The 26861-nt window shown below is 46.8% G+C and overlaps 1 protein-coding gene across 5 annotated transcripts; it reads right to left on the bottom strand.

Annotated features, from left to right (window-relative positions):
• Positions 1–213: 213 nt before the first annotated feature.
• ano5a (anoctamin 5a) lies at positions 214–21363 on the bottom strand. Of its 5 annotated transcripts, none has more exons than XM_060061292.1 (22): positions 21045–21363; positions 18647–18714; positions 17837–17965; positions 17399–17440; positions 14199–14306; positions 13708–13776; positions 12181–12465; positions 10653–10763; positions 10351–10466; positions 9940–10074; positions 9474–9579; positions 9320–9380; positions 8722–8873; positions 8312–8392; positions 7186–7414; positions 6508–6677; positions 6218–6315; positions 5954–6084; positions 5574–5779; positions 5110–5309; positions 4380–4485; positions 214–2319 (listed from the first exon to the last, which is right to left on the bottom strand). In XM_060061292.1, the coding sequence occupies exons 1-22, from the start codon at positions 21112–21114 to the stop codon at positions 2089–2091; spliced, it is 2904 nt and encodes a 967-aa protein (XP_059917275.1). In that variant the 5' UTR covers positions 21115–21363; the 3' UTR covers positions 214–2088. The 5 variants fall into 5 exon arrangements, with proteins under 5 accessions (XP_059917275.1, XP_059917276.1, XP_059917277.1 ...); XM_060061293.1 differs by lacking the exon at positions 8312–8392 and adding an exon at positions 7850–7924 and having other exon boundaries at positions 21045–21362; XM_060061294.1 differs by lacking the exon at positions 17399–17440.
• Between the last annotated feature and the right edge of the window lie 5498 nt (positions 21364–26861).

Below are 26861 nucleotides of genomic sequence, written 5' to 3'. Positions count from 1 at the left end.
CTGTTTGAAGCAACTATGCAGTGTGTTGTGGTGGAAACACACCCACTACCAGAGCAAACACTGAGCAGTTATCTCGGCCCGCTCAGCCATCTGTTCTGTGGTGCCAGGCTCAACAAAGCTACCGCAGAATGCGGAAAATAAAATATTTCAGTTGACCGTCCACTTGATGTTTCAACATCCAATTGATTTAATAAAACACCCAGTGACGCGCAGCACATTTGAACGAGTTCTTTATTGTAGATTGTAAATTCTTGACAGGAGAACTAATTCGTAGCACAATGCAGTGTATAAAAATTAGAGAATAAATTGAAACAAACCCCCAACTTCACAACTTTTAATACATTGTTGTTTTTCTTTTCTCCATACAGTAAATATATGAAATAAGTATAACGACTCAAGCTTAGCAAGAAAAGAAATGCAAGGCACAGCTATAGAGTGGAAGAAAATTATATATATATTAAATAAATCACAAAGAACAGTGAAAGAGGTATTAAGGCATCGACAGGCATTATTCAAGAATAGAATAAGGTATAAAAAGGCAAACTTTAGAAGATCAGCAATACACAAAGCTACCACCTCCCTGTGGCTCTCAGACAGGGGGACTCATGAAACGTTCTTTCGTTTAAATTAAAAGTCTTGCATAACTTATGTACCTATAATATACATGATGAATATCCTTCATATAATGTTGAAACAGAGTTCACTATTTGACATGCTTTTTATTTATTTGTTGTGTAGTTATCGATCTACGTTCAAAAGTAAGCATCAGAAATGAAAGCATGGTCTAACTATATCCCACTACTATTGCATCCCAGCTGCCCCAATCAAACCAGGGATGCGATCACCTTGACACTAATGCTACAAAGCCCTATATATGTAGTGTGGGATTACACACATGTGTTTATGCCACGTTTGTTCTTGTTTCATTAAGTGCTTTGTGCAAAACAATAGATCAAAAGCGAATGTATACTCGTCACATCGACGGTGTGGCAATCTGATTCGTAGGCAAAAGAACAAAACAGCTCGGTGAGGACCGAAGCGCTTTGTATGGCCAAAGACAAACAGCCCTCCAACGATAGAGTGGGGCTGGCTTTCATTAGCCTTCCAGCTATTGGTCAACAGGAGCACATTAAAAATGGATCCCTTCGCTCCATCGCTCAAGTCTCTCATCTCCAGGAACACCTCTCAGTGTCAACAGTCAACAGGGTCGCGCCGGCCCACTGAACAGGTTAGAGCAACACACTGCTGGGAACAGTGGGTGGAGTAAGAGGGCAGAGGCAGAGGCGGGCCCAACCCATGGCAACTCCCCCCGCACAGGCTCACACTCAACACATAAGGTGGAGGGTCTGAGATGGGAGAGAGGGAGGGAGGGGGAGGGGAGGAGGGTGGATGGAGGGCAGGGAGGGAGGAGAGGGTGGGAGGGGAGGAGGGAGGGAAGGATTGACGGGATGCATAGAAATACATAATAACATAATACTGTGATCCATCCTCGCTGGTTTCAAGTCACTGAGATAAGGCTTGTGTGGACACAACAAAGCAGGTAGCAAAGCAAGGCATCGAACTATACTCCCTCAACCCTCAGGAGGAAAAACAAGAACTGATAAACGAAAAGAAATTGCTCTCGCCCAATATGTCAATATCATTTCAACTGACCCCTTCGCTCTTTGGTTAGTGATAGTGGCACTTCATAGTGGCAAATAAATAGTGTGTGTTAAACAGCAGTGAACAAGCTGCCCTGGCTCTGACAGTGTCATACAGCATTTCATCTTTGATTCCCTTTGTAGTTAAAAACAATTCTCAGCATCGGGACGCCGTCCCAAGTGTAACGTCAAGTATACTGAGGCTCTAGCCGGCAGCCAAATGCATGCAAACTGTGTTGCCCTCAGCCCATTGGCTGCACCTCTACCCCTAATCCTGCCCAACTACTGCACTCTTCTCGCTCTTAAAGTGAAGTTGTGGCCTTGAAACATGATAAAGTACAGGCACTACTAGCAGGGCTCTTTTAATCAACAGGGTGAGGGCGGGGTGGCGGTGTGGTGTGAGGAGACCTCACGCACACACACACGCACACACACACACACTTGTTTGCTAGAGGCACTCAGAGAGCACCTCGTGGGTGGGCAGCGAGGGGTAGATCATGGGGGGGCAGGTGCAGTCGTTGTAGGTGTTGCAGGTCAGCTGGTCCTTGAGCTTCTCCACCTCGTAGTTGTGGAGGTACTCCTGCACCAGGTAGCGCTCCCGCTTCACGCGCGCCTTCACCTCCGACGGGACGTCCGGGATCAGCCAGGCCACAAAGTACTTTACCAGGAAGACCACATGCTGAGGAGAGAGGGGTACAGTGACTGTGTCTGCTGGTTAGCCTGGTGTAGACCACGCTCAGCTAGTTAGCCTGTTGTAAACCACACTGAGACGGTTAGCTTAGGGTGACCAGATTTCCTGAAACTAAAACCGGGACACTTTCCGCATGACCGTAGTACGTGTGCATGTGAGATCACAGACGCAGATATTAGGCTATATTTCAACACGTAGGACCAATGGCGGCTGGTGATTCAATTTGTGGGTCGGGATTTGGTAGATGTGATTTCCTGTTATTAAGGTGGATTTTGGGGATGGCATACATCCTGACTTGCAGAGCCTGGACAAGCTTCCACTGCACATACAGACCTGCTTTATTATTTAGGCCTATATACACATCTAAAAGAAAACATGAAAAGACAGTGAGGGAGTGTGGGACTATATATTTTTATGAACTAGCCTGAAGTTTCAGAAAGTTTTGAACAGAGCAATTTTGTGTGTGTGTGTGTGTGTGTGTGTGTGTGTGTGTGTGTGTGTGTGTGTGTGTGTGTGTGTGTGTGTGTGTGTGTGTGTGTGTGTGTGTGCAGGGGCGTTGCGAGGTAGTGTGGGGGCCCCAAGCAAGAATTCTTAGGGGGCCGATTGTTGACGGGGGGGGGACGGGGGTTTCGGAGCGATTGTTGACGGGGGACGGGGGGGGGTTCGGAGCGATTGTTGACGGACGGACGGACGGACGGACGGACGGACGGGGGGGTACGTAGCGATTGTTGACGAGGGGGGGGGGGGGGGGGGTATGGAGCGATTTTTCTTTTTTCTTTGGGGGGGCCTTTTGGGGGCCCTAGTAGTGGCCCGGGGCCCCAAGCAATTGCCTGGTATGCCTAATGGGACGCGGCTCCTCTGTGTGTGTGTGTGTGTGTGTGTGTGTGTGTGTGTGTGTGTGTGTGTGTGTGTGTGTGTGTGTGTGTGTGTGTGTGTGTGTGTGTGTGTGTGTGTGTGTGTGTGTGTGTGTGTGTGTGTGTGTGTGTGTGTGTGTGAGACTTCAACCTCATAGAGTAGATTCAAACCCTCATAAACGTACACATATTTGTTTGAGTAGTGAATTTGCTCCAAAATCGATGTTTGCTGATAGCCTGCTGTTGTGGAATTGCAGAGGTGTCATAAAAATTGACCTGTGTAACAAGCCACGCCTTTAAGGTTGGAACGGTCATGCGGTTCCTCTCGTCGGTCCAAGTATCGTTCATTATGGAAAGATCCGCTCAACAAGAGCATTAGTGCCAGGCAGACACACGGCAAACAAATAAGACGCATGTTTTTGCACGGAATCTCCCTGCATCTGAAATGCGCAATTTTCTCCACCCAGCGCTCGTCCATCGGTTTCCATGATCAATCCATTGTGCGACTGCGACCATCCCTGTTGCTTATGCCCGCACACATTGTTGAAATCATATGCTGGATGCTTTAATGTTTCTATGTCGTTTTAAGTTAATGATCGGGCTATACTAAGACCACGTTTGCTATGTAATCGCGGACAAAAGGGGACATTTCTTAGTGGTTGGTGGAAACCGGGACATTTTTTGCGTCCCGACAGGCTTTGGTCGGGACTCGGGACAAGCAACTCAAAATCGGGACTGTCCCGGAAAAACTGGGAAGTCTGGTCATCCTACGTTAGCCTGGTGTAAATCACAGTCGGCTAGTTAGTCTGGTGAAAACCACGCTCAGCTGGTTAGCCTGGTGGTAACCAAGGTCTGTCAAGTTTTTGTGCGAGTTACATCCTTGTGAACCAGGTTGTTTGTTTCGCGCCGCTCATCCATTGGTCCAACATTTGCATGTATTTGCATCTTTGCATTGACTTTGTATGTATTCCCAACTCGCCTTCATTTTTGGTGTGAACGCACCTTTATGGACAGGGGAGTGAAGACAGAGAGGGAGGGGGGATGAAAGAGATGGAGTGACGAAGGCCTATTGCCTCTGCTCAGTGTTTACTGGGCGTAACATAGCTGTGTTGACCATAGTGTTGGAGGGAGAAGTGGTACCACGACCACTGTGTTCCCTGTGTACCGAGGGAGCCAGTGAAGGCCCGGGGTTACCTCCATGATGATGATGAAGGCCAGCTTGGCGGCCAGGATGTGCCAGAACTGCATGGTGTGTTTGTACTCCTGCTCGTGACCGGGGGGGTAGCGGAAGTCTCGGTACCTGGAGACACACAACCAGCTGTGAGGGACCTGCAGCATTGGAGACTAACACGCCCTCGTGTCACCGCTGGATCACTTACATTTCACCAGGAATCCTTTTATGCCTTTAATTTGTTCAATAAGCGCTTTGGTGCAGATGTTGTAACGGTTCATTCTAAAAATATAAAACTTTGCTATCAGTGAAGGGGAGAATGACTTACGCACACATACACGCATATATGCAATGCAATGTGTTTGCTTACACACATGAGCTCACCTGCACACACACACACACACACACACACCAGCCAAACCCCCCGCCCCACACACACACACACACACAAACGCAACCCCACCCCCCCACCATCCAACCCCCCCCCCCCTCCCACACACACACGGCACCCCCTCACACACACACACACACACACACATGCACCCCCATCCCCCACCAGCCACATCGACAGACACCCACACCCATACACGATGACACACACAAACACACACACACACACACACACACACACACACACACACACACACACACACACACACACACACACACACACACACACACACACACACACACACACACACACACACACACACACACACATATGCATCGCCATCCCCCCCCGACCCCGCCCACCTGCAGGTGGTGATGGAGCTGTTGAACCAGGCGGGGTTCTCCCCTGGCTCTGGCCGGCTTTCCGCGGGGATCTGGTCGATGCTGAAGATGGAGAGGCTGTCGTTGATGTAGCCCTTCATGCTCAGCTGCCCGTTGGTCTGGTAGGCGTACATGTACACCAGCCGAGGGATCATGTCCGAGGTGAAAGCCACGATGAACGCCTGAGGTGAGAGGGTGAGAGAAGAGCAGGCAGAGGGTGAAGGGTGAGCATCAGGATGAACCTGGGGACATGTCATCATGAGCTCCGGTCGAAGACCGGATGGACCAGGGTTAACCTTTCACCTGCTGGGGTCTTATTGGATGTCCTCAGATTCTTTGGTAATATTATGACAGCTGCATCGACAGCTTAGAGAACAACATCAGAGAATAACTGCTCGCACTAACACCGAGCAGCAGATAGGGTACTACAGAGAGAGTCTCCTCACGTTGGTGACCACGGACAGGACCGCCACCCCGTTGAGGATCTCTTGCCATGCCCCGATGCTGTGGGCCTTGGACGCCACGGGCCTCCTGAACTGGGTGGTGAACTTCCACGCGTCCACGCGCACCTCAATGATGTTGTTGAACAACGCCAGCAGGGGGGCGAGTGGGAAGGAGGCCACAAACAGAGTGATGAACCCAAACTGGATCACTATGAGAGAGAGAGAGAGAGAGAGAGAGAGAGAGAGAGAGAGAGAGATTAGACAAAACAAAGTGGGGGTCTATGTTCAACCATATCGAACACTCCCTTCCTCTCTGTTCTGTACATCAACACACTACGACCCCTAGCGGAGGGGCCGTGACGTGGCGGCTTGTGAACGCTCACCCATCTCCAGGTACTCATAGAACAGCCCCAGCTGGCCGAAGCCCTGCAGGTCGTGGTCCTGCTCCCAGCGGCAGTACAGGCTCTCCGGGTGGTTACGAGCCTTGCGGCTGCCCCACCAGTTCATCAGCCACCTGCAGGGCGACACACACCCATAGACGGATCCAATCCATGCCTTCCAGTGTCCGCCACTAGGGGGCGGTCTAGGCAGGGAGGGGATGCCTGCACACAGTGAGGGCGGGTGTGGAGGACAGAGGCGGTACTTACGGGACCAGGGCTTCCTGGATGTTGCCCCACACCTGTTTCCCGGTCATCACAATAACGAGTTGTGTGGTCAGCTCGATCAGACAGCCACCTGGGTCGCACTGCAAACACACCGGGGGGCAGTACCGTTACAATACCTTGTGTGACGTGCAAAATGTAATAAGAGCCCAGAAAGAGAGACACAGAGACACAGAGAGTCAGACAGACATAGATGGATACAGCAGACAGAAAGACAGACTGAAAGACAGATAGGCAGATAGACAGACAAACAGACAGGTAGATTCGATAGATACCTCTTCATTTCTCAGCTTGCCGAACATGTAGACATAATCTCCAGGGTGGCCCACAAACTTGCCCTTGAAGAAAGCCACGTAGAAGCAGGACGAGTAGTAGTTGACGAATTGGAAGAGGAACATCTTCACCGTTAGCTTGTTCTCGTACTCCAGGTGGGTCTTGGGGATCTCTGCGACGCACATCAAGACAACAGGTAAATGACCAGCGGCAGACTGCGACTCTGTCACTCCTGAACTACTGGAGAACCGCCCTGAAGCGGAAGCATTTCCCTTCACATCTTTCGCTCCGTCAATTACATTTCATTAAATCAAAGAGCTTTATTTTTGTACATGTACATGATGTACATTTTTATTGCCAGAGCACATAAAAAGCTAAAATAAATTCCAAAATACGATAAAGAAAGTGAACAGTCTCAGATTTACATTAACATTGAGGGGACATTAACATTAACATCCAAAGCGACTTGACAACCATACATCACACATTAACACACCGACGGCGGAGAGATCCACGCAGGGTGACAGCCAGCTCGTCAGGAGCAGTCAGGGTGAGGCTCGAGGACACCTCGACACTCAGCTAGGAGGTGCCGGGGATCTAAATAGCGACCTTCCGGTTACCAGCCAAGCCGCTCTACCTCCTGAGCTACTGCCGTCCCCGGTCTCAACGGGCCCCCTCACCCATGTCGGTGATCCAGATGGCCACCCGCTCGTACATGAGGTTGAGGATCATGATGATGACGAAGTTGATGCAGGAGGCGGTGACGGAGGTGGCGAGCTGCGGCGTGATGAGGGAGCCCACCATGTGCAGGTTGTTGGTGGGGCTGTCCTTCATGATGCTGGCGAAGGCAGCGTACACCGCCAGGCGGTAGGCGATCACCCCGATGATGCAGGCGATGATGAGCGAGATCTGGGGATCGGCGGGGGGGGGTGGGAGGTGGACGGGGACGGGGGAGACGTGAGGAACTCAGTAGCTCTGTGGCGCAGAAGAAGAGCATCAGTGGGAGGCCGGCTCTTCTTTGGTGTTATCATATGTGCTGCATGCATGTGTCACATGCACACATACACACACACACACTGGTTTAATGCCAACTGGAACACATTTGATTAGGGTCATGCGGTCAGAAACCACATAAACTCCCTGAGCACCAATTCATACATCTGTTAATCTAGTTTTAACATACTGTATGTTAATATGATATTTCAATATTTTAAATTCTAATAGTCACAGGGACCATAGTGCACTGTGATGGGGATAACGATGTTTGTTCACATCATATTTGGTGGCTGATACCGAAAAGCTGTTCTTGAAATGACATGAAAGGTGATAGAGACACATGCTCACCCAGAACAGGACGGTGGCTCCAGACAGGCACGTGCGAGCACACTTGCTTGTTACGGGTAAGTAGGGCTCCATCTCCTACAGAGCGACCAAGCAAAGCATGGAGAAGTTATGAGCCATTGCACTGGTTGTTATGCTGAAAAGAGAACTCTGAAGAGGTTTAGAAACCAGAGCTTCACCCCGGAGGCAGAGCAGGGTTCAGCCCTGATCCGAGATCGGGAAGAGGTTTGCTCCTGCAGGGTCAATAGGTCACTGCGGGGCAAAGAGCCTGCTGGAGCATTCCAAATATGAGTATTTTCCAGAATGCTCTACTTCAGGGCCTGCTGGGGCACTCTGACTCCGAAGTATTTTCCAGACCGCTCTTCTTTAGGTTATTATATTTTCTCCACACAAGCGTTGGTGCACTGCGGCGCAAGGTCTGTTGTTCAGGACCAGAGCATTCAGGGGGTGCTGATCCAGCCTTACCCACAGGAGAATGCTGGCCCAGCAGAGCAGCATCTGGCCCACTAGATCAGCAGTGGTCCGCTCTAGAACTAACTCCATCTCCTAGAGCGGGAGGGGGGGGATATGGTTCCATACCCCTTTATAATTGCTCATTTAAAAATAATTGAGGCATAGTCTATGAGGTATTTCATTTTAAGAAATGATATCATAAATCCAACATCCATGATTGAGGCTCCTTTGAGGCCGGTGAATAAACTATACAGAAAACTGAAATCCTCCACGACGCTGATTAAACAAATCAGTACTGAAGAGTCGGCCTGGATTCTCCCCTCTAGAACTCCAGACCCCAACGACCAGCGCAGAGGAGGACGTGACCAAAGGTTCAGCGCGGAGCGCGGTCTGGGTCATGGTAACCATGGGAACACAAGCACCTGCGTGATGTGGTTGAGGCGCTTGTTGGTGCACTTGGTCTCGTACTCCGGTCTGAGCTGGAGCTGTTGCTGCTCCTCCTCAAAGTCCACCAGGTCCCACTCGTACTCCAGCCGGGCCTGACGCCGCTTCCAGAACTCCAGGAACAGAGTGACTGCAGGGGGCCAACGGGGGCAGACCGCAAGACCAGTTACTTGGGCCGCTTATCACATTGTCAAATATAATAAACTATTAATTATTATTGATATAAATATAATTGTAGTCGTTTTTTATGTTTGCAGCTGTTCAACACGTGCAACGCCTTCATATCCCCAAGGGGATGAAAACTGTATACATTCATCTAGTTGGCCAATGTAAAAGGGTAGGACTTCCACAGCAAAATTCTGGCCTGCGTAAAAAGTATGCCTTTGAATTAATACAGTTTACTATTATTACTGTACTCTGGTTGTGAGTTCTTTTGAGGTTAAATAATCGAAATACCTGCTGTTACAAGCCACAAAAAGGGTTGGGCTATGACGGTACAATTTTATCGTTTTCATTGCCTGACCACTGGGTGGCGCTGTTTAGCTATAGAACGCTGCCTCACGAGTGACTACTCACCCCAGATCCCCATGAATATGGCAAAGAACACCGTCCCTACGTTGTCAAATAGGTGCGATTGCTGAAAGAGAAGCACATTAGAGTAATGATTATTGAAAGTCAAAGTTTAAAGAAAGGAACATTATGTTGGTGTATCAATAGGACTGTGACTCACCCAGGAGGAACTACATGTCGAGTTGAGCTTCCAGTATCCACACTTCTTGTCGCACAGCGGACACATAATAATCTGGCCTCCGATGTTTTCATCACATATCTCTTTACTGCATAGGAAATAGTAACAAAGGTGAAATTATACACTACCGTTCAAAAGTTTGGGGTCACTAAGAAATGAACGTGTTAAAAGGCTAATTGATGATTAGAAAACCCTTGTGCGACTATGTTAGCACAGCTGAAATCTGTTGTATAAAAGTGTGAGTTTTCATGGAAAACATGAAATTGTCTGGGTGACCGCAAAGGTTTGAAGGGCAGTGTATACATAATGTACATTTTTATCATATTGTTTTAAAAAAATATGAAAACAACAAGGCAGTGTTTTAAAGATAGACACAATCACATAGCACAGTCTTGCACTGCTGAAGCTCCGTAGCTGAGGGGTGAACATGGATCTCCAGGGGACGGACCTCCACTCGTTCTCCTCGAAGGTCATCAGGCCGTACAGGAAGCAGATGAGCCCAACCACCGCCGCGAAGGACAGCATCTCCGTGTAGAAGCCCAGCCAGGCGAAGTAGATCCCGATCTTCTCTCCATAATACTTCCTGTGAACAGCGGAGAGCAATACAATTAGTGGTGTTGGTTCATACATAATATTAATAACACCAATGATTGTGTGTAAATACCGTTTATTTACTTCAACCGCATCTTGGCAAATAAAATATAATCCAAAACCACCGTAAGCAGCAATGCTAAAATGTGCATCAAAATAATGAGTGAGTTTAAGTATTATGGAAAGTGTATATCCAACCCAATGAACAATGGCCATAAGGACATGAACAACAGGACACAGGTACGAGTGAGTGGTGTTGGGCATCTACCGGATGAGGTTGAGGGGCTGCTCCTTGAAGAAGCACAGGAACGTGGCCCAGTGCTTGTAGAGGCTGAAGCGCTCACTTTCACAGTTAGGATCCCTCGACTTCTTATAGTATCTGGACTGCACAGAGGTCACAACATCATCGCCATCATCATCATCATCATCACCATCATCATCATCGTCATCGTCATCATCATCATCATCATCATCATCACTATCATCATCATCCGCATCGTCATCCTAACACAGCATTCAGGGCATGGATTCTGCAGATGATATTGGTTGTCGGCGTGGCAACGGGCTTACGTCGTGCAGAGGGAAGGCCGAGGAGTAGGTCCCGTTGCTGAGCAGCCGCTTGATGCCCTTCTTCTGCTGGTCCTCTGTGGTGTAGGGGCAACGGGCCAGGATGTAGAAGACCTGGGGGAGGAGGAGGAGGGGGAGGAGGAGGGGGGGGAGGGGGAGGAGGGAGGAAAAGGAGGAGGAGGGGGAAGGTGAGGAGGAGGAGGGAGGAGGAGGGGGAAGAGGAGGAGGAGGGGGGAGGAGGGGGAAGAGGAGGAGGAGGAGGGGGAAGAGGAGGGGGGAGGAAGAGGAGGAAGGGGGGGGAGGGGGAGGTTGGGGGAGGAGGAGGGGGAAGGTGAGGAGGAGGAGGAGGGGGAAGAGGAGGGGGAGGGGGAGGAGGAGGGGGAGGGAGGAGGAGGAGGAGGAGTTGTTGGTATGGACAGGATGGACAGGATGTCGAATTCATACAGTCAATTGTTCTCCAAGGACAATTTCGGATCAACTATAGTCTTTGGGATGAACTATAGTAAGGCCAAGTATTCATGACATTTTCTAGTTCAAATATGAATTCCCAAAACATTTTGTTGCCAGTTAACTCTCCTATTATGTTCAAATAAACATACAGCTTTGATGTTTGGGATCAATTTGACCCCAGCAATTTAAACATGCAGAAAATAATTGTAACTGAAAGTCTTAACCAAGTTTCTCTCTCAGCTTCATTCGGCCTTTCTACTGACCATCTTTATAGCCCAGTCAATAATACATGACTGCCCCCAACCTCCCCTTATGCATAAAGTATTAATTGTATTTGACTATTGCGAAATATGCAAATCACTGTACAATATCATTCATTGACCTAAAAATAAAAACATATTATGTTTTGTTGTTGCTAGGGCTTTATGTTGATATTCAAATATTATTTATACTTTATTATTATATTTTATTATTATATTAATATTATATGGTTAAAATGCAGATTGTCTTGTATATGACTGCTGCTAGCATATCTGGTGAGGCCTGGAACCATTTAGATGCAGTCAGTTGACCCTGTCTTGTAACTGGGGATCACACACACACACACACACACACACACACACACACACACACACACACACACACACACACACACACACACACACACACACACACAGACACACACACACACACACACACACACACACACACACACACACACACACACGCGCACAGAAATGAACCTGTAGGAGCCCTCGGTATCATCCAACACAACAAAAACTAGATAGGAATTAGGGTATGCTAGGGGTGCTAGCGGTCAACAGCAGCACCGATGTGTACAAACTGTGTACAGGACTATTTGATATTTTCTTGTTTGCCATGTTTACCCCATAGATTTAGGAAAAGTCATAAAAAATCAAGCTGAAAAAAGTAATTTGTTCTATAAAACTATTATTATTATATTATAATTGTATAAATAATGGTTTTATTAATATGACCAAACTAGTTGAGCGGCAGTGGATAATCCCTGTCTCCAGGACCACAGAGTGGACCGGGGGTCAGGCGGGGGAGGGGCGCTCACTATTCTGTTGCGGGTCGATGGGGAGAAGAAGGTGTCCTTGTCGTCGATGAGGAAGAAGTCGGCCTTATCCTTGTCGAAGGGCGCGGTGAAGTAGTCGGGCTCAGGGTGCATGACGAGGTCGGGCAGGCGGAACGGCGTGGACAGCCAGTTCATAGGGATCTGGCTGTGGTCCGGGATGTCGTTGGCCTTGAAGGGAACCTTGATCTTTAGCACATCGGCATAGGTGGCCAGCACCTCCCACGGAGCGTGGATCTTCAGGAAGAAGGTCTTCCCGTCGTCTGACTCCTGCCGAGGGAGGGAGGGAGGGAGGGGGAGAGAGAGAGAGAGAGAGAGAGAGAGAGAGAGAGAGAGAGAGAGAGAGAGAGAGAGAGAGAGAGAGAGAGAGAGAGAGAGAGAGAGAGAGAGAGAGAGAGAGAGAGAGAGAGAGAGAGAGAGAGAGAGAAAGGAGGAGGTACAGCAGTTGGATCATGTGCACAGGGCTTTGTAGAGTAAATGATGATTCACTGATTATCAGTCATTGTTAGATGATCCTCAATCAACCCACAGGTGGTTAGTTCAGCTACAGTTCATAAAGTAGCAGGAGCTAAATCAGGTCAAGCTGTCCTCCCCATCCAACACAATGTGTTGGTTTAAAGGTCCCATGGCATGCTACTTTATGGATGCTTTTATATAGGTGTTAGTGGGTCCCTAATACAGTACTTGAAGACGGTCAAGAAATTCAGCCGTGGTGCAGAATTACAGCCACTACGAGCCAGTCACACAATGAGCTTTCCCAAAGCTGTGTGCGCCTCCGGATCAAAAAAGAAATCCCTTTCTCCTCCATGTTGCAGTTCAATCTGGACTTCAGGGTGTCAAAGCCAAAGTTCCTTTCCCCCAATTCCTTCTCAACCATGGCCGAGACAACCCCCACTACGAGTCTCGTTTTGGAAGTACCAGAATCCGACGCAGTCTAGTCTTTTCACCATGCGCCATAACACCAACAGCAGAACGTTGGTGTTATCCAAATAATAAAGAAGTGTACAACACTTTCGTTACAGTGTGTGTATTCACACACATTGTAACACTGTAACACATGTGGCTCTCGTACTGTCGTAGCTCATTGTCGGGCCAAATTCTCTGGGCGAGCAAAGCAGAGAAAGGGGTAACCTGGCCCCTTATGACAACATATGGGGCCAAATTCCAAATCTGCGCGTCTGACCTTAAATTTTTTCAAAGGCGGAGCAGGATACAGTGCTAGATTTACACCATCGATTTACACCATTACGCCATTTCTAGCCACTGCGGGACCATAGGCAGGCTAGGGGAATAATAATGTTAGAAAACCTCATAAAGTGATTTTCATGACATGGGACCTTTAAGAGGTTGTCCAGGGTTGTACAGTTTGTGTTTTGTACCATCCCATAAGAAGGCAACAGCTAGTATTTTAATACAAACAGAGAAACCAGAACAACAACGTCCTAGGAATGCGCATTCCAATGAGAATGCCGTTCCAATGAGAAGACACAACAGTACAGTCGAGCTCCTCACCGATTTGTCCTCAGTCTCCAGCTCAAGGCCAGCCTTCTGCAGGTTGGCCTCATACTCCCTTCTCCTTTCCTGCAGAGGAATAAAAATACACATATTGTTGAAAAATCCACACTGTTTCTGCCAACAAAGCACTGGGACTCATGCTGCAAGCCTATGAGGTGAGCATCTCCAGTGGAAACAGTGAGTTGGAGCGAGAGACTGTCTGTGGATGTGGTAAGTGTGTGTCTGAAGGAATCAACAAGAGCTGCCTGGTGGCTGAGGCCCACCATGCAGCTCTGGCACCTGGGTGAGAGGATCTCTGGGTGTGGAGAGCTGTGGCCAAGGGGAGGGCAGCGGGGCCAATACAACAGAGCTATACAAACAGTGTTCATTTACAACCCCAAACCCAGACATAGCCTGGGGCCGTTCAATTACACCTACTGAAATAACTGGAAGAGATTATTAATGAACATTATTAACGTTCATTATTAAAGTGCATTTCCATTCCTCACCTGCTTCCTTTCTCCATCTTTATCGTCCACGTACGACAGGATGAAGTCAATCCTCCGCACTCCGTCCCGGAAGAACACAGAGTCTTTACTCTGCGTGCTCTTATCAATCTAGGAGATGGAAAAACAGACCAGGCGACAACATGTCAACCCATAAAAAGATGATTACCCTTGCTCTGAAGATGGCCCTCAAATCAAATGAACACGGCACTCAAACCACGCCATTCTCCTGCCATCGGCTGATAGCACAACACATGCGACGTGGGCCATGATACGGACCATAAAACATTGTTGTTAGGGAACATATCCTGCACAGACACACATGAACTGATGTGTTGAGGTCAGGACATTGGTTTCATTGTAGGTATTCAAACTGTATTCCATGCGATGCAAATTCTTTAATCCGAGGACAGCCCAGGGCCATTTTGCTTTGACAAAGCTCAAGCTAATTTAAATACGCCACACTACCAGGCTGACATCTCAGCAGTGGCAACCAGAGAGATGGTGTTCATTGCAGGGAGTACGAGGCACAGGATGAAGCTAGGTGGGCAGCGTGCGATAGATAAGGGAGCAGGGAACCGTAACAAGGGGATGGGCACACGTCGTGATGACGTCATGGACTCCCACCTACACTCGATAACTAAAAGCACCCGACAGAGCGCATCCAACTCCCACTCCCACCTCTTTCTGCTCGGCTCGCTTTCCACCACTATCTGGACTCAATGTTGTTGTTTACACAAAGACATTTGAATTGTCCGCCTCCCCCTCTCCTCGCCATGTGCCTCTCCAGCCAGGCCGTCCCACTGCGGTGGGAGCACTAGTCTAGCAAAGGAGTGTTTTCGGGGAACAACGGAGAGCAGAAGAGGCGACCGTCTGGGGCCACTGGCCGGTACAGCTGTTCTGCCAAGGACTAAAAATAACGACTGCAACGTGGACAGGAATGCCTTCGCTGGCTACAGTGGCTAACTAGACCGGAATGCAGCCCTAGAATGATCTTTGAGATGGCCAGAGACTAAGGCTCCAGCCTTACTGGGTGTAAGTACTCACAATGAGTAAGGCTTTACTCTATGCAGAGGGGGAAGGGGAAGGATAAAGAAGAGCACTTTACCTCCATCGCCAACTCCCTCTGTGTGTGTGAGTGTGTGTGACAGCGCGTCTGCAGAGTGGCCAGATATATCTATTGCCTCGCTCTCTCTCTCCAGGGAGTTTGGTCAAGCCCTTCTCCTCTGCCCTCTCTCCCTCTCCCTCTCACTCTCTCTTTCTCTTCATCTCCTAGCTCGACACGCTCCATCCATTCCTCTGACATCCCTCACCTGCTTAGCAATCTGGTTAAGAAGAGAGAGAGAGTTAAGGTAGAGAGGGAGAGAGAGACTCACAAATAAATAAACGAGAGACAGAGAGAGAGAGAGAGAGAGGGGGGAGCATCTAGATGAGATCAGCATACTGCTAGCATAGCCCCTGCCAACCTTAGATAATTCACTAGCTCATTCTCCCCCCAGGGAATATTATATCTCCATGCAACCTGAGATCCAAATCAGATAACCTATAAATTGTGACAGAAACAAATACCTCTCTCTGTTGTGTCCTCAGTACAGCACGAGAGACAAGTGAATAAGCAAAACTACGGATGAAGATGATAAGGAAGGGACTCAGGAACATGGAAACAGATAATTTACTGATCACTGATAACTTTAAAAAAAGAAATCACTGCATAAACCTTTGAGTAAATCTAAAACCACTCCGACCCAGCCCTCCCAGCCTGCGACAGCCTGCATATTCCATACAGTACGCTTTAAGAGTCACCAAGAAGCAGCTTACAATTATGTTCTGAATCCGACAGCTCCCACTCCGCCCATGTTTAACGGGAAAGGGGGTCTTTGAGCAGACGCGTGTGGCCTCTTTATACATCCCTGATCCCAAATCATACCAGGCCTCTAACTAGAGAAAGAGAGCTAAAAGTGTCCCCCAGAACACCGGGAGCCATGTTGAACATGGCATGGTAGCTGCTGTCTCCTACTGGGCCCTCGCCCCGGCGTCTCTCTAATTTAGGGTAATTATAGCTCTCCCTTACGGGATCCCTGCAGCTCCTGGGACCTGCCCCGGCCCCGCGAGGTGCAGCCCGCGCAGGCCAGGGACGTCCGTACATCAATCAGCTAACCCCAAAGTAGTGGGTGTGTATTGGGCGATGTACATGAACATCTCTCATCTAGTTTGAGGGGTTCACAACCGAGAACGAGATGAGGGGATGGGGGTGAGAGGAGAGCTTGGGCGGGGTGGAGATCTAAGAGGAACGCTGATTTGAGGATGTTATTTTGGGGTCGGCGAAGGGAAAGGGGAAAGACGTACAGGAAGCCACGCCCTAGAGGAGGGTGGCTGACAGTTCACATGGACGATAAGCCAGGGTTCACTTTCTGATACACGACCGATGTAATGGGGATTGGCTTGTTCAGCTTTCAAGTAAATGCATCCCCTTTCTGAAGCATTTGACCAAACATTTTGAAACATGAAATGTTTCCCTTTACTTTACATTTATTAAGTACATTTCTCATCCAACTCTCATGATTAGCTTGAATGAGCTAAAAAAGCAGAGCCATAAACGACTCGACCTACTGGTCTGTGACCCAGTCGGCTGGCAGTCATTTGGCATTCTTAGGCGTTTTCTGGGACCTAAATTAGAAGCTTTAAATGACGAAATAACCAGTCTTTTATTTAGAAAACCTTCAAAGTCAAAATGCGTGTTCATTTAACGACAGTCCAAGTTCAGCCGAAGGCTACATGCCTCCTGCCCACATGTTAAGACTCTGCATTTACACAGAAGCATGCTTGCACACACACAACCACTGTTTGCCGGTCCTCATCCAATTATATTTTACACCTCTGGTGTTCGCCTCCTGCTCAGTCACAGAGACACGATCGCAGGTGAGAACCAAGCAAGCTGCTTTCCATTCTAATGCAACACCTTCTGTATCTCATGCCCACATGTTTCCACTAACCAGAGAAAACAACATGCTTATGCTAACACTTGAAGAACGTGTGTGTCGTTTTTGTAATAAAGTAATCCTCCAACAGAATTGGAAAGAGATCTCTCTAGATCCTTCCTTTAATTTGGCTTCTACATAAATCAGAGGCTGTCAGACAGGGGGGCAGGCATATGCACAGCAGTAGCTAACACCACACCACAGGCCTGGTTTACCCTGCCGTACCCGTGCGCGAAACTTGAGGAAAAGTGCCCGCTTTCTCCAGCTCTGCAGAAGAAACAGTAAGGGACAGTGAGGGAGTATGCCCGACCCACCCACACAGTGGCCCACCACATCCAGTCCCACATTCATCCAGACTCTGGGAAAACTCTTGTCGCAGACAAATACACGTACACAAGGACAAAACAAGCGACAAGGCCGGGGCCGTGTCGGCACGTTAATAAACTTCACCCACACGACCGCTGGCTTCTAGCGGCAACGTTAAGAGACGAAGCCCAGACAGCGGTTAACCCGATGACGCCCCACTGCATTTGTGTACAGTTTACATAACCAACATATGGTGACAAGAACCAAAGGAGGCCAAGGGACTCAGGACTATGGATGACACACCGACCGGTGAGACACAGACAGGCCACACAGCGCATGCCCGTGCATGCGCCTTACCCCCGTCAGGGTGTTGATGCGCTCCAGGCTGAGGGGCTGGGCCTGGGGGCTGTCGCTGTGGTCTGAGGGGGCCAGGGAGAACTGGCTGCCGTTCAGGGACTCACATGACTCCACACACACAGCAGGGAGCTTATTTGTTTGAGGCACCAGGAGAGCAGAAGAGCACAGGGTTATTGTTCATGGGGGAGACACTAGGGACAGTTGGGAGGTTGTTTCCCGTGTTGCTTCCTGTTGCGTAGCAGTTGGACTGAGCGGAACCAGCCTGGGATTCAAGAGCCTTCAACAATAGTATGTAGAAAGCGATGTCACGTTCATGAAGTTAGCAGTGGAGGGATACGTTGGATATGTGGGATATAAACACACTTCTTGTCAGCCTGATTCATTCTGCCCAATGACAGCAGTTTGACTGAGAGCTTCCTGCCATTGGACATCCAAAAAGATAATCCTGGTTGCTAAAACACAAGGGAAGATAGTGAGGACCAAAACAGGAAGCTCTTGTCTTGGGTAGTGATTGTACTTTCGGCGAACAGCTTAGGAAGAGGTCAGTCACTGGAAATCGGAAATTCAAAGTCCACATTTATGTGGTGTTCCTGGAATCAAAACTTTTTGTCCGCACGATATTGGTGATTCCTGATGTAATTTACAAATTGAATCTACAACTAACTTTTACTGAAAGTAGAAGCACTCAAAGTGAAGACAATGTCTTAAAGTATGATTCATACATTGCTCTATTAATCAGTGGAGGGGAAGTTTATTTTTTGGCATCATGTGACTGTGTCAATGTAAGGGCCTGTGGTTGTGTGTAGTTACCCCTTGTTGCCCCAGCTGGGAGGATCCTGAGGCAGATGTGTAGGGGTTGTGGGGGCCATTGCTCTCATCTGCAAGACAAACACATGCATTATGAATGACTCATCTGAATAAGATAATAAACATTTTAAAGGCAAGGGGGACAAACTATTCAAGCCAAACTAGATATGAAAACTAGGACACAACCATGAAACAAACAAAGGTTGTCTTCAGCAAATGCAAATCAACAGCTGCCAGGGATCAAAGATTAGACCAGTGTTGTCATGTAACCAAATGGTGCCGTCTATCACTAGGGTTAGATAATTTAGCCTTAGACAACCTAAGAAAGAGTCACTCGCGCAAGTAAAGTAGTAGTAGTAGTAAAGAAGTAAAGTAAAGCCTTCGACAACTTAAAAAAGACTCACTAGGGTTAGCCTTAGAAAACTTAAGAGAGAGGCACTAGGGTAAGATAACTCAGCCTAAGACAACTTAAGAAAGAGAGTTTGATGAGAAAAACTATCACAAGACATTATTAAATGGCTGGAAAATATATTTAAAAAAACGACTCCTTCTAATTTCAACATTTACCATTGAAATCTGAGCGACCATTCAAATTTACCATAATAAAAGTGTGGAGTTGCTTAAAGTAGAATGCCCCACAATACATTCAGGGAACAAGGCTGTCAAGTTGTCTGTCATAGCATCAACAAACGACCGGGACGCACAAAGGGAGAGCAAACATGCCAGCCTCACACCATACAATTCCACTGGGCCAGACTATAGTCGCTTAACATGTGCTTTTACATAGAGCAGCAGTGGCTCTAATTAATGACCAGTGTAGGGCAGGCCGGTCCAGCAAAGAGCATATTTACACTGCTACCAAAAAAACATATTGACCGTGCAAAACACAGTGGAAACAAAAGCAGATCTTTTCTTTATTCAAAATGAATAATGGCTTCCTTTAAGTGTTTCCTGCAATATACAGGCAAAGCACAACCTTGATAAACACAATGCTGAATACATACAGCAGATGTATAGTACAAGTACCATATAGCTAGCATTGCATGCTTTGGAGTCATATTCAAAACATAAATATGAAATATGATATGAATGAATAAATAATGTACCCAGTTACAGTGGCACCATAAGGATTGGACCCCAACATGTGGCAATAGCCTAGCACAGTAAGTGAGAAAGCTTCTTGTGTGAGTAGATTAGTGAAGTTGATGAGGAGCGGGCCAGCAGTAAGACTTTGGTCACAGATACAGAGGAGCCTTTGTCCACAGGGACGGCAGCTGATCAATCTGCAGAAGGCCATAGGGCCAGATGGGACTCCCGTTGTCCGTAGCAACCCAACAGATTTGAGCATAAGAAAAACAGCTGATGACCGATGGTTCGGGTGCTACATCACACTGCTTTTGTTTTGCAGGTAGCCCTGAGTTTTACAGCCTGACTTGAGCTAGTTAAATAGGGATCGATTCGGGCGTCGAGTGGTCTCACTTAGGTTTTACTTAGCGCTGCCTTCCTGTGACAGGAAGCGAATGGACGGGAATCACTGTTATTGCCTTCCTGTGACAGGAATCAGTGGGAAGTTAAAGGGGATAAATAAAGGGGCGAGTAGATACGGACGGATAGCATCATAATAGTGCTTATGATTTAAACTTTTTTCAAATAAAGTATAAACAAACATCTTTGTATGGCAGTGAATGGTCAATGAGAGGGAGAGATACACATTTACTGTAGTTTGAGAGGTGTGGTGTGTCTGAATCTCAGTTTGAATTAGTTTAGACTAAAAGCCCAACTCAAAGCTAAGCTAAATGCTGTATTAACTCATTACCTATGTCCCACAGCGCCTGCCTGATTTCCAGTCTGTTGACTGAAATCTGTTGTGTTAAAACCGATTCCCTTTATATAAAATAGGCTATTCCTAGGGCTTGAATTTGTATTTTCTTTTCACTGTTTTAATTTGAAAGATAATTTAATAAGATAAAAGCTGTTTGCTGGAGAAGCCAGTGGCGCTTAGACTACTTTCCAGTCGATCCATATAAGGCAGCGGTAGCTTTGTGTTCTGATTCCGCCTCTCTGAGCCTGACGACGGGTTGCTGGAGCCCCCCGGAGCCCCCTCCACTGACCGGGGTTTTCCACTTGAGTCCCGCAACATGTGACTCAGAAAAGCCTTGGCTTCCTATATAGGCCTATCTTTTATATATTTAACGCGCAAATCTTCCTTAGGGAAAAGTATAGAAGTGGGCTATTGATACAACAATAATTCAACTGTAAGCCTTAACTTATAACGCTACCGGAGGCGACTAATGAGCCAACGTAACCCAGTTGGGCTATTTTAACTATCGCTTTTTATAGGTATATTTCCTGAATTATTGAAGCAAGCAACATAGAGAGTATTTCTAAAATGCCAACTCACCGTTAAAAGAATCGGAGGGACTCATCTCAATTAAACTTTGGTCACCCGTCCTCCCCGTTATTCGGTTCATGGTGCGGAGACGCCAAGGTGACGCGCGGCGCGCTGAAGGCTCTTGGTCAGCCTGGTTTCTCTCCTCAACCTCCCAACACCTCCACAGGGGGTAGAAAAGTCCTAAAGTAATTCGTGTCTTCCAAGGACACGATGGGGTGCAAATATCACGGTCACTTGGCAACACTCCTCCCAAGTACCCTAGTGTTCACTATACGCTCCACCACCGTGCCAGTGACGCCCAGTGCTCCGGACTGCACCACTCTCCTTCGTCACTGAGGGGCGGGGAACACACAGCCTTCGTTACATCTTGAGATGTAAGGGTTCCAGGTTCCAAGTTCCATTTGTGGTTTTGTTTTGTCACAATATATCATAATATTTTAACAATTTAAAATGTTATTTAGTTGCATATTTTATATTTTAAAAGACGAGTAGCTAAGCAGTTTTTATTTGTAATATCAGTCTACAGTATAAATCCATATTTTTGAGCTGTAGCAAATAGTTGTGAGTCAATCCATGCAACATTTCAACATTTCTGAAAATGTTGCTATAATGTGTATATAATGTGCTATAATTTATGATGTATTTCTGCTAGAGCTGTCAAGCGATTAAAATATTTAATCGTGATTAATCGCATTAATGTCATAGTTAACTCACATTAATCGCGATTAATCGCAAATTATTTTTCTATGCTAAATATCCCTTGATTTTTTTGTCCCATTATTCTTCTCATTTTAATTCTCTTATCAACATGGTGAAGTGTATCGGCTTGCCTTGTGCAAATGATTTTTTATTGATATCAACATTGGCATATACTGATCAAAACAGGACGATACAAAAAAAGAGCCTAGTGCAATTAAACGACTGCTTTGAACAAATGTCATTTGAACATAGCAGTCGGGCTACTGCTTCTTTGTTTTGACCCAAAAAAAAAAAAACGCCGTTAAATTTGGTTTGCGTTAACGCCGTTAATAACGCGTTTAACTGACAGCTCTAATTTCTGCCCTTCTTGGATGATAGGGAGCAGGGACAGTGTTTATTGATCAGGCATGAGACAGATATTCTGAGGTGGAGCTTGGATTCGCTCCTGCTCTCAGGTGGAGCGATGCTCTGGTTGGTGGTCTTAGGCTGGGGTGGGGAGTGCAGTGAACTGGAAGCAGGTGTTTTTTTCAGGTGCATTGCTCAAGGGACCGCGTAGGAGCGGGACGTAGGAGAGTTCTGCACAACTACTCCCCCCTCCAAATTTTACCAACCGGTTGAGATTCGAACTAGCCACCCTCCGGTTACCCGATCCAACTCCTTAACCAATAGGCCACAGATACCCCCATGCCCTGTGAGTACCTGAACAGAACCATGCCAGGTCTGTTCTAGGTGGAAATGTCCTCAACTGCCACTGTCAGCTGGCTCACACTCTCACTCAGGGGGGGTCTTGGTTTACTGTATTACCTTTCCTTCACATTTTCCAACCACCTCTTTCCTGCCCATCGTCTCAGCCGGGATATATTTAGTGTCCCAGGCAGCGAGTGCCTCCTGTTTCCCTCAAGTGGTTTACGTAGTCAGGCCCTGGTTGTAATTATGTATCTCTCTTCACGGGGTGTGGCACAGGGCAGAAATACAGCTGCTCATTTCTCTGGACCGCGTTTGCTTGTGCAGCCTTATATTACATGCCAGGCTTCTGGGCATGTGGGCCTGTAGGTGTGCACTGCCGTGGGGGAGTCTGTGAGGGGAGCGGAGACATGGCTAATAACAAGGTGGAACACAAGCAGCACCCATGTGCTTTCCCTTCTACTTACATCAACCCAGAGAACATGGATCCTGTGTGAGGGGTGTGATGGACTCTCATGGCACTGGCTCAAGTACAGGCCCAGTTGGTATTTGGTGTACTGGGAGTGTACTACCATCAACCTCACTGTTATTGTTAAGCTATATACAGATGACATATTATGAGTATGGTGTGTTCTATATACAGACTCGGGATGACATTTTATGGCTATAGCCTACATTGTGATTACTATACAATATATTTATATTTGTTATTGATTCAAGTAGTTAGTATTATCATACCTACTAGTTAATTGTCAATATGTATTACTTTACCAGGAGATTTTCCAATTGATATTTAGAGTCCGAGCCAAGAAGGCAGCCTTAACATAAAAGTATCACGTTTAACATTAAAAAACAAACAAAAAATACATTTAAAGTACAATACCAGACACAAAACACAATAACACAAATCACAGTAAAGCATAAATTCCATTTGTCAGTAAGTCAGTGCTCAGTATCCGGACATTTACAGTTTGTGGTTAAATAGTCCTTAATCCTGTATTTGTAATTGTTCATGTTGATTTAGGATTCCAGTTTAAGGTGATCCTGTAGAAGCAGGGCCGTGTACACCTAGGAAGCAAGCAACTGTGTTTGCATTCATAACCCTTACGATTGAACATGATTAGCCGCAATTAGTTAAGTATACTCACTGAAACAGTCAAAGTAAAGCTTACACACTAACCACATTTCTACTTTTACTTTACTGTCTGAAATTTTAAAACAGCACAAACTGTTTAGTCCACTAGGTGGCTTACAACCTTTAGTATTAAAACATCTTCAATAAAGTTGCTTTTTAAAGTGTCTTAAGTTAGTCTTTTTTGACAAAATCTTGAAAAAAGCATCTTGCAAATAAGTTGAGTTAAGATGATATAGCTTAATAATGACAAAAAATAAGTCAATTAATAAACATCCATAGTAGCCGCTGCATTGGCCTACAATTATTATTGAACAAAAAATGACCTTGCAGTTGTCTCTTTTTGTCGTCAGCGTTCTTCTTTTCACTTTTTTCTGCACCCGATGGATTGACTTGTTTAATTATTTTATTTTATTTTAGCCAGTTTTGGGATCAGTCAAACCAGCGCCTGCGCTGAATCAATCATTATGATCCTTGCTTGTAGCCCTCTCAGCAACACTGAGCATTACATTAACAACATGTGTAGGGTTGCTAGGTCAGTCAGAATGAGGTCATTTTAGGTTATCGTGATAAGACCTATTAAAAAAAAAAAATAATCAGTGCTCTTGGGGCCCCTCTGGCGGTCGGGGGCCCTAAGCGGCCGCTTAGTTCGCGTATAGAGTGGCGAAGTCACGCCCCTTCCGGTAGGGCTCATGGGACCTATGAGATCGAAAAATATGAATGGGTGTCAATGGAGAGAAAATAATTATTTTCTGGTCCCGGTCTTTATATGCCCTGGATTACACATATGTTGTTTGTGGATTTAAAGGATAATTTTTCATGCAAAGAGTTCGACCGTTTATTGTGCAATTGTTCAGATAAAGGCTGTAGAGAAAACACAACGAGAAAGACTACACGGCTCGTATGTGACGTCACGCTCCCTGCGACTGGCGTGGAGAAGACCGACAATCTTCCCATCGGCATAACTGAAACTCTGCACGTGCCCCGACTTATAATGGTTTTCACCTCTTTCGATGCTTTTATCCTCCCCTTGGAAAAAGCGGTGAAGTGGGGCAGAGAGATCGCCATCTCTGTGCCGAGTTCCAAGGGCGGGTGTGGTGACGTATATCATATGCGTCGAGAGCAGCGAAGAGCTGTAGTTCACAAAGCGGCCTCACATAAAACCTAAAATTGTCAAACTTCTTCACGAACATTTTTAGTTTTCTTTGCATGAAAAATTATCATTTAAATCCACAAACAACATATGTGTAATCCAGGGCATATAAAGACTGGGACCAGAAAATAATTATTTTCTCTCCATTGACACCCATTCATTTTTTTCGATCTCATAGGTCCCATGAGCCCTACCGGAAGGGGCGTGACTTCGCCACTCTATAGGGAGGGACAGCTCTGATAAGAAGAGGGGTGGGGCGTACATCCAAGGATGGTCTGCACACTGTTTTAATGCTCCGTGCTAGCAACGTTTCTATCGCTAGGGATCTTCATCAGGCACAAAGATCAAACGTTGCCTGTTATAAATCCACTTCTGGAGCATTAATACAGTGTGCAGACCCTACTTTCTCTTAGATCCTGTAGTTACACCATGATGAGGGTGCAAAATAATTAAAAGCACTTTCATCGAACGTAGTGAGGGTCCGAAGAACGTTATACAAAATAAAACTGCTAGACTGAGTGAAATACCATTAAATACCATTGGGTAGGCTACTAATTCGTGAGATGCACTGCTCACGACACTACAAAATCTTGTCTGTGTCATTTCGTCCCCACTATCTTCCCCGTGAATTTCAATTAATAACAGTAATTCTTGTTTATGTCCCTGGCCCTGACAACGCGCTGGCAGCAGAGCGCATTTTAGAATGTTATGACAATGCCGTCTCCAGGGCATCTGACCAGCCCGTGTTTCTGATGGGAGATTTCAACACATGTGACGTCACCGCACTTCTCCCACAGTTAGAACAGTATGTAACAACGCCAACACGGCTGAATAGAACGCTAGATTTATGTTTTGGAAACATCCCGGGTGCATATGTATCCAAGCCCTGCCCTGCCCTTGGGTCCTCAGATCATAATGTAATACTACTACTGCCTAAGTACAGACAAAAATTGAAGACCCAAAAAGTACAGGCCCAAACCATCATGGCATGGGAGGTAGACTCCATTCAAAGACTGAAAGGATGTTTTGAGCTGACAGATTGGGAAGAATTCTTCAGGGAATGCAATGGTGACCTTAACCTGTTGTACGATACCATATGCTCTTACGTCACATTCTGTGCTGATAGTGTTATTCCCACCAAACAAATTAAGATCTTTGCAAACAATAAGCCATGGATAACCAAAGACCTTAAGAACTGTCTCAATTTAAAAAAGTTTGCATTCATCCAGGGTGACCAGCAGAGAGTTAAAGAGCTGAAAAAGGAGCTAAAGCAGAAGACCAAGCTGGCCAAGCTCAACTACAAAAACAAAATGGAGGAGAAGTTCATCAGTGGAGATATAAGGCATGCATGGAGGAGCCTAAACACCATGATGGGCAGGAATAAGAACACTGCTGCAGTACAATGCCCAGACCCTGCTGCCTTTGCTGAAGAACTCAACACCTTCTATGCCAGATTCAACAACACTGACTCTATGGAGGAAATGGTCACTCTCCTATACCCCCCAGAATCTATCTGCATAGAAGAGAAGCGGGTTATATCCATCTTTTCCCATCTCCATTCCTCCAAAGCTCCTGGACCAGATGGGCTGAAGGGCAGAATACTGAAGGAGTGTGCAAGTCAGCTGGGCGGTGTAATGACGGAAATGTTTCAGCTCTTCCTAGATGCCAGTTTTGTTCCCAGGGCGTGGAAGGAGACCACCATCATCCCTGTTCCCAAAAAGCCCCGGGCTAAAGCTCTGAACGACTTCAGACCAGTGGCACTCACCTCTATCCTGTGCAAATGCATGGAGAGAGTTGTTGCAGGAGAGCTCACCACCACCATCGGTGAGAATCTGGATCCACTGCAGTTTGCCTACAAGCCAAAACGAGGTGTGGAGGACGCTACATTACATCTACTGGATACCATCACAAAGCACCTGGACTCCCAGAACTCCTTGGTCAGGGTCTTATTCATGGACTTCTCGTCAGCATTTAATACAGTTAACATCAACACACTCCTGCATCGCCTTCAGCAGCTTCAGGTCAACCCAGCACTGACACTTTGGATCAAGGAGTTTTTAAAGGACAGACCCCAGCATGTAAAGGTCCAGGGTGTAACATCGTCCAACATCATCCTTAACACTGGAGTCCCACAGGGTTGTGTCTTGTCTCCCATCTT

The sequence above is a fragment of the Gadus macrocephalus genome, chromosome 9 (assembly GCF_031168955.1).
Source record: "Gadus macrocephalus chromosome 9, ASM3116895v1".
In the NCBI taxonomy this organism is placed as follows: domain Eukaryota; kingdom Metazoa; phylum Chordata; class Actinopteri; order Gadiformes; family Gadidae; genus Gadus; species Gadus macrocephalus.
The sequence above is the reverse complement of the archived record's forward strand: the minus strand, read 5'-3'. Positions and strand labels throughout refer to the sequence as shown.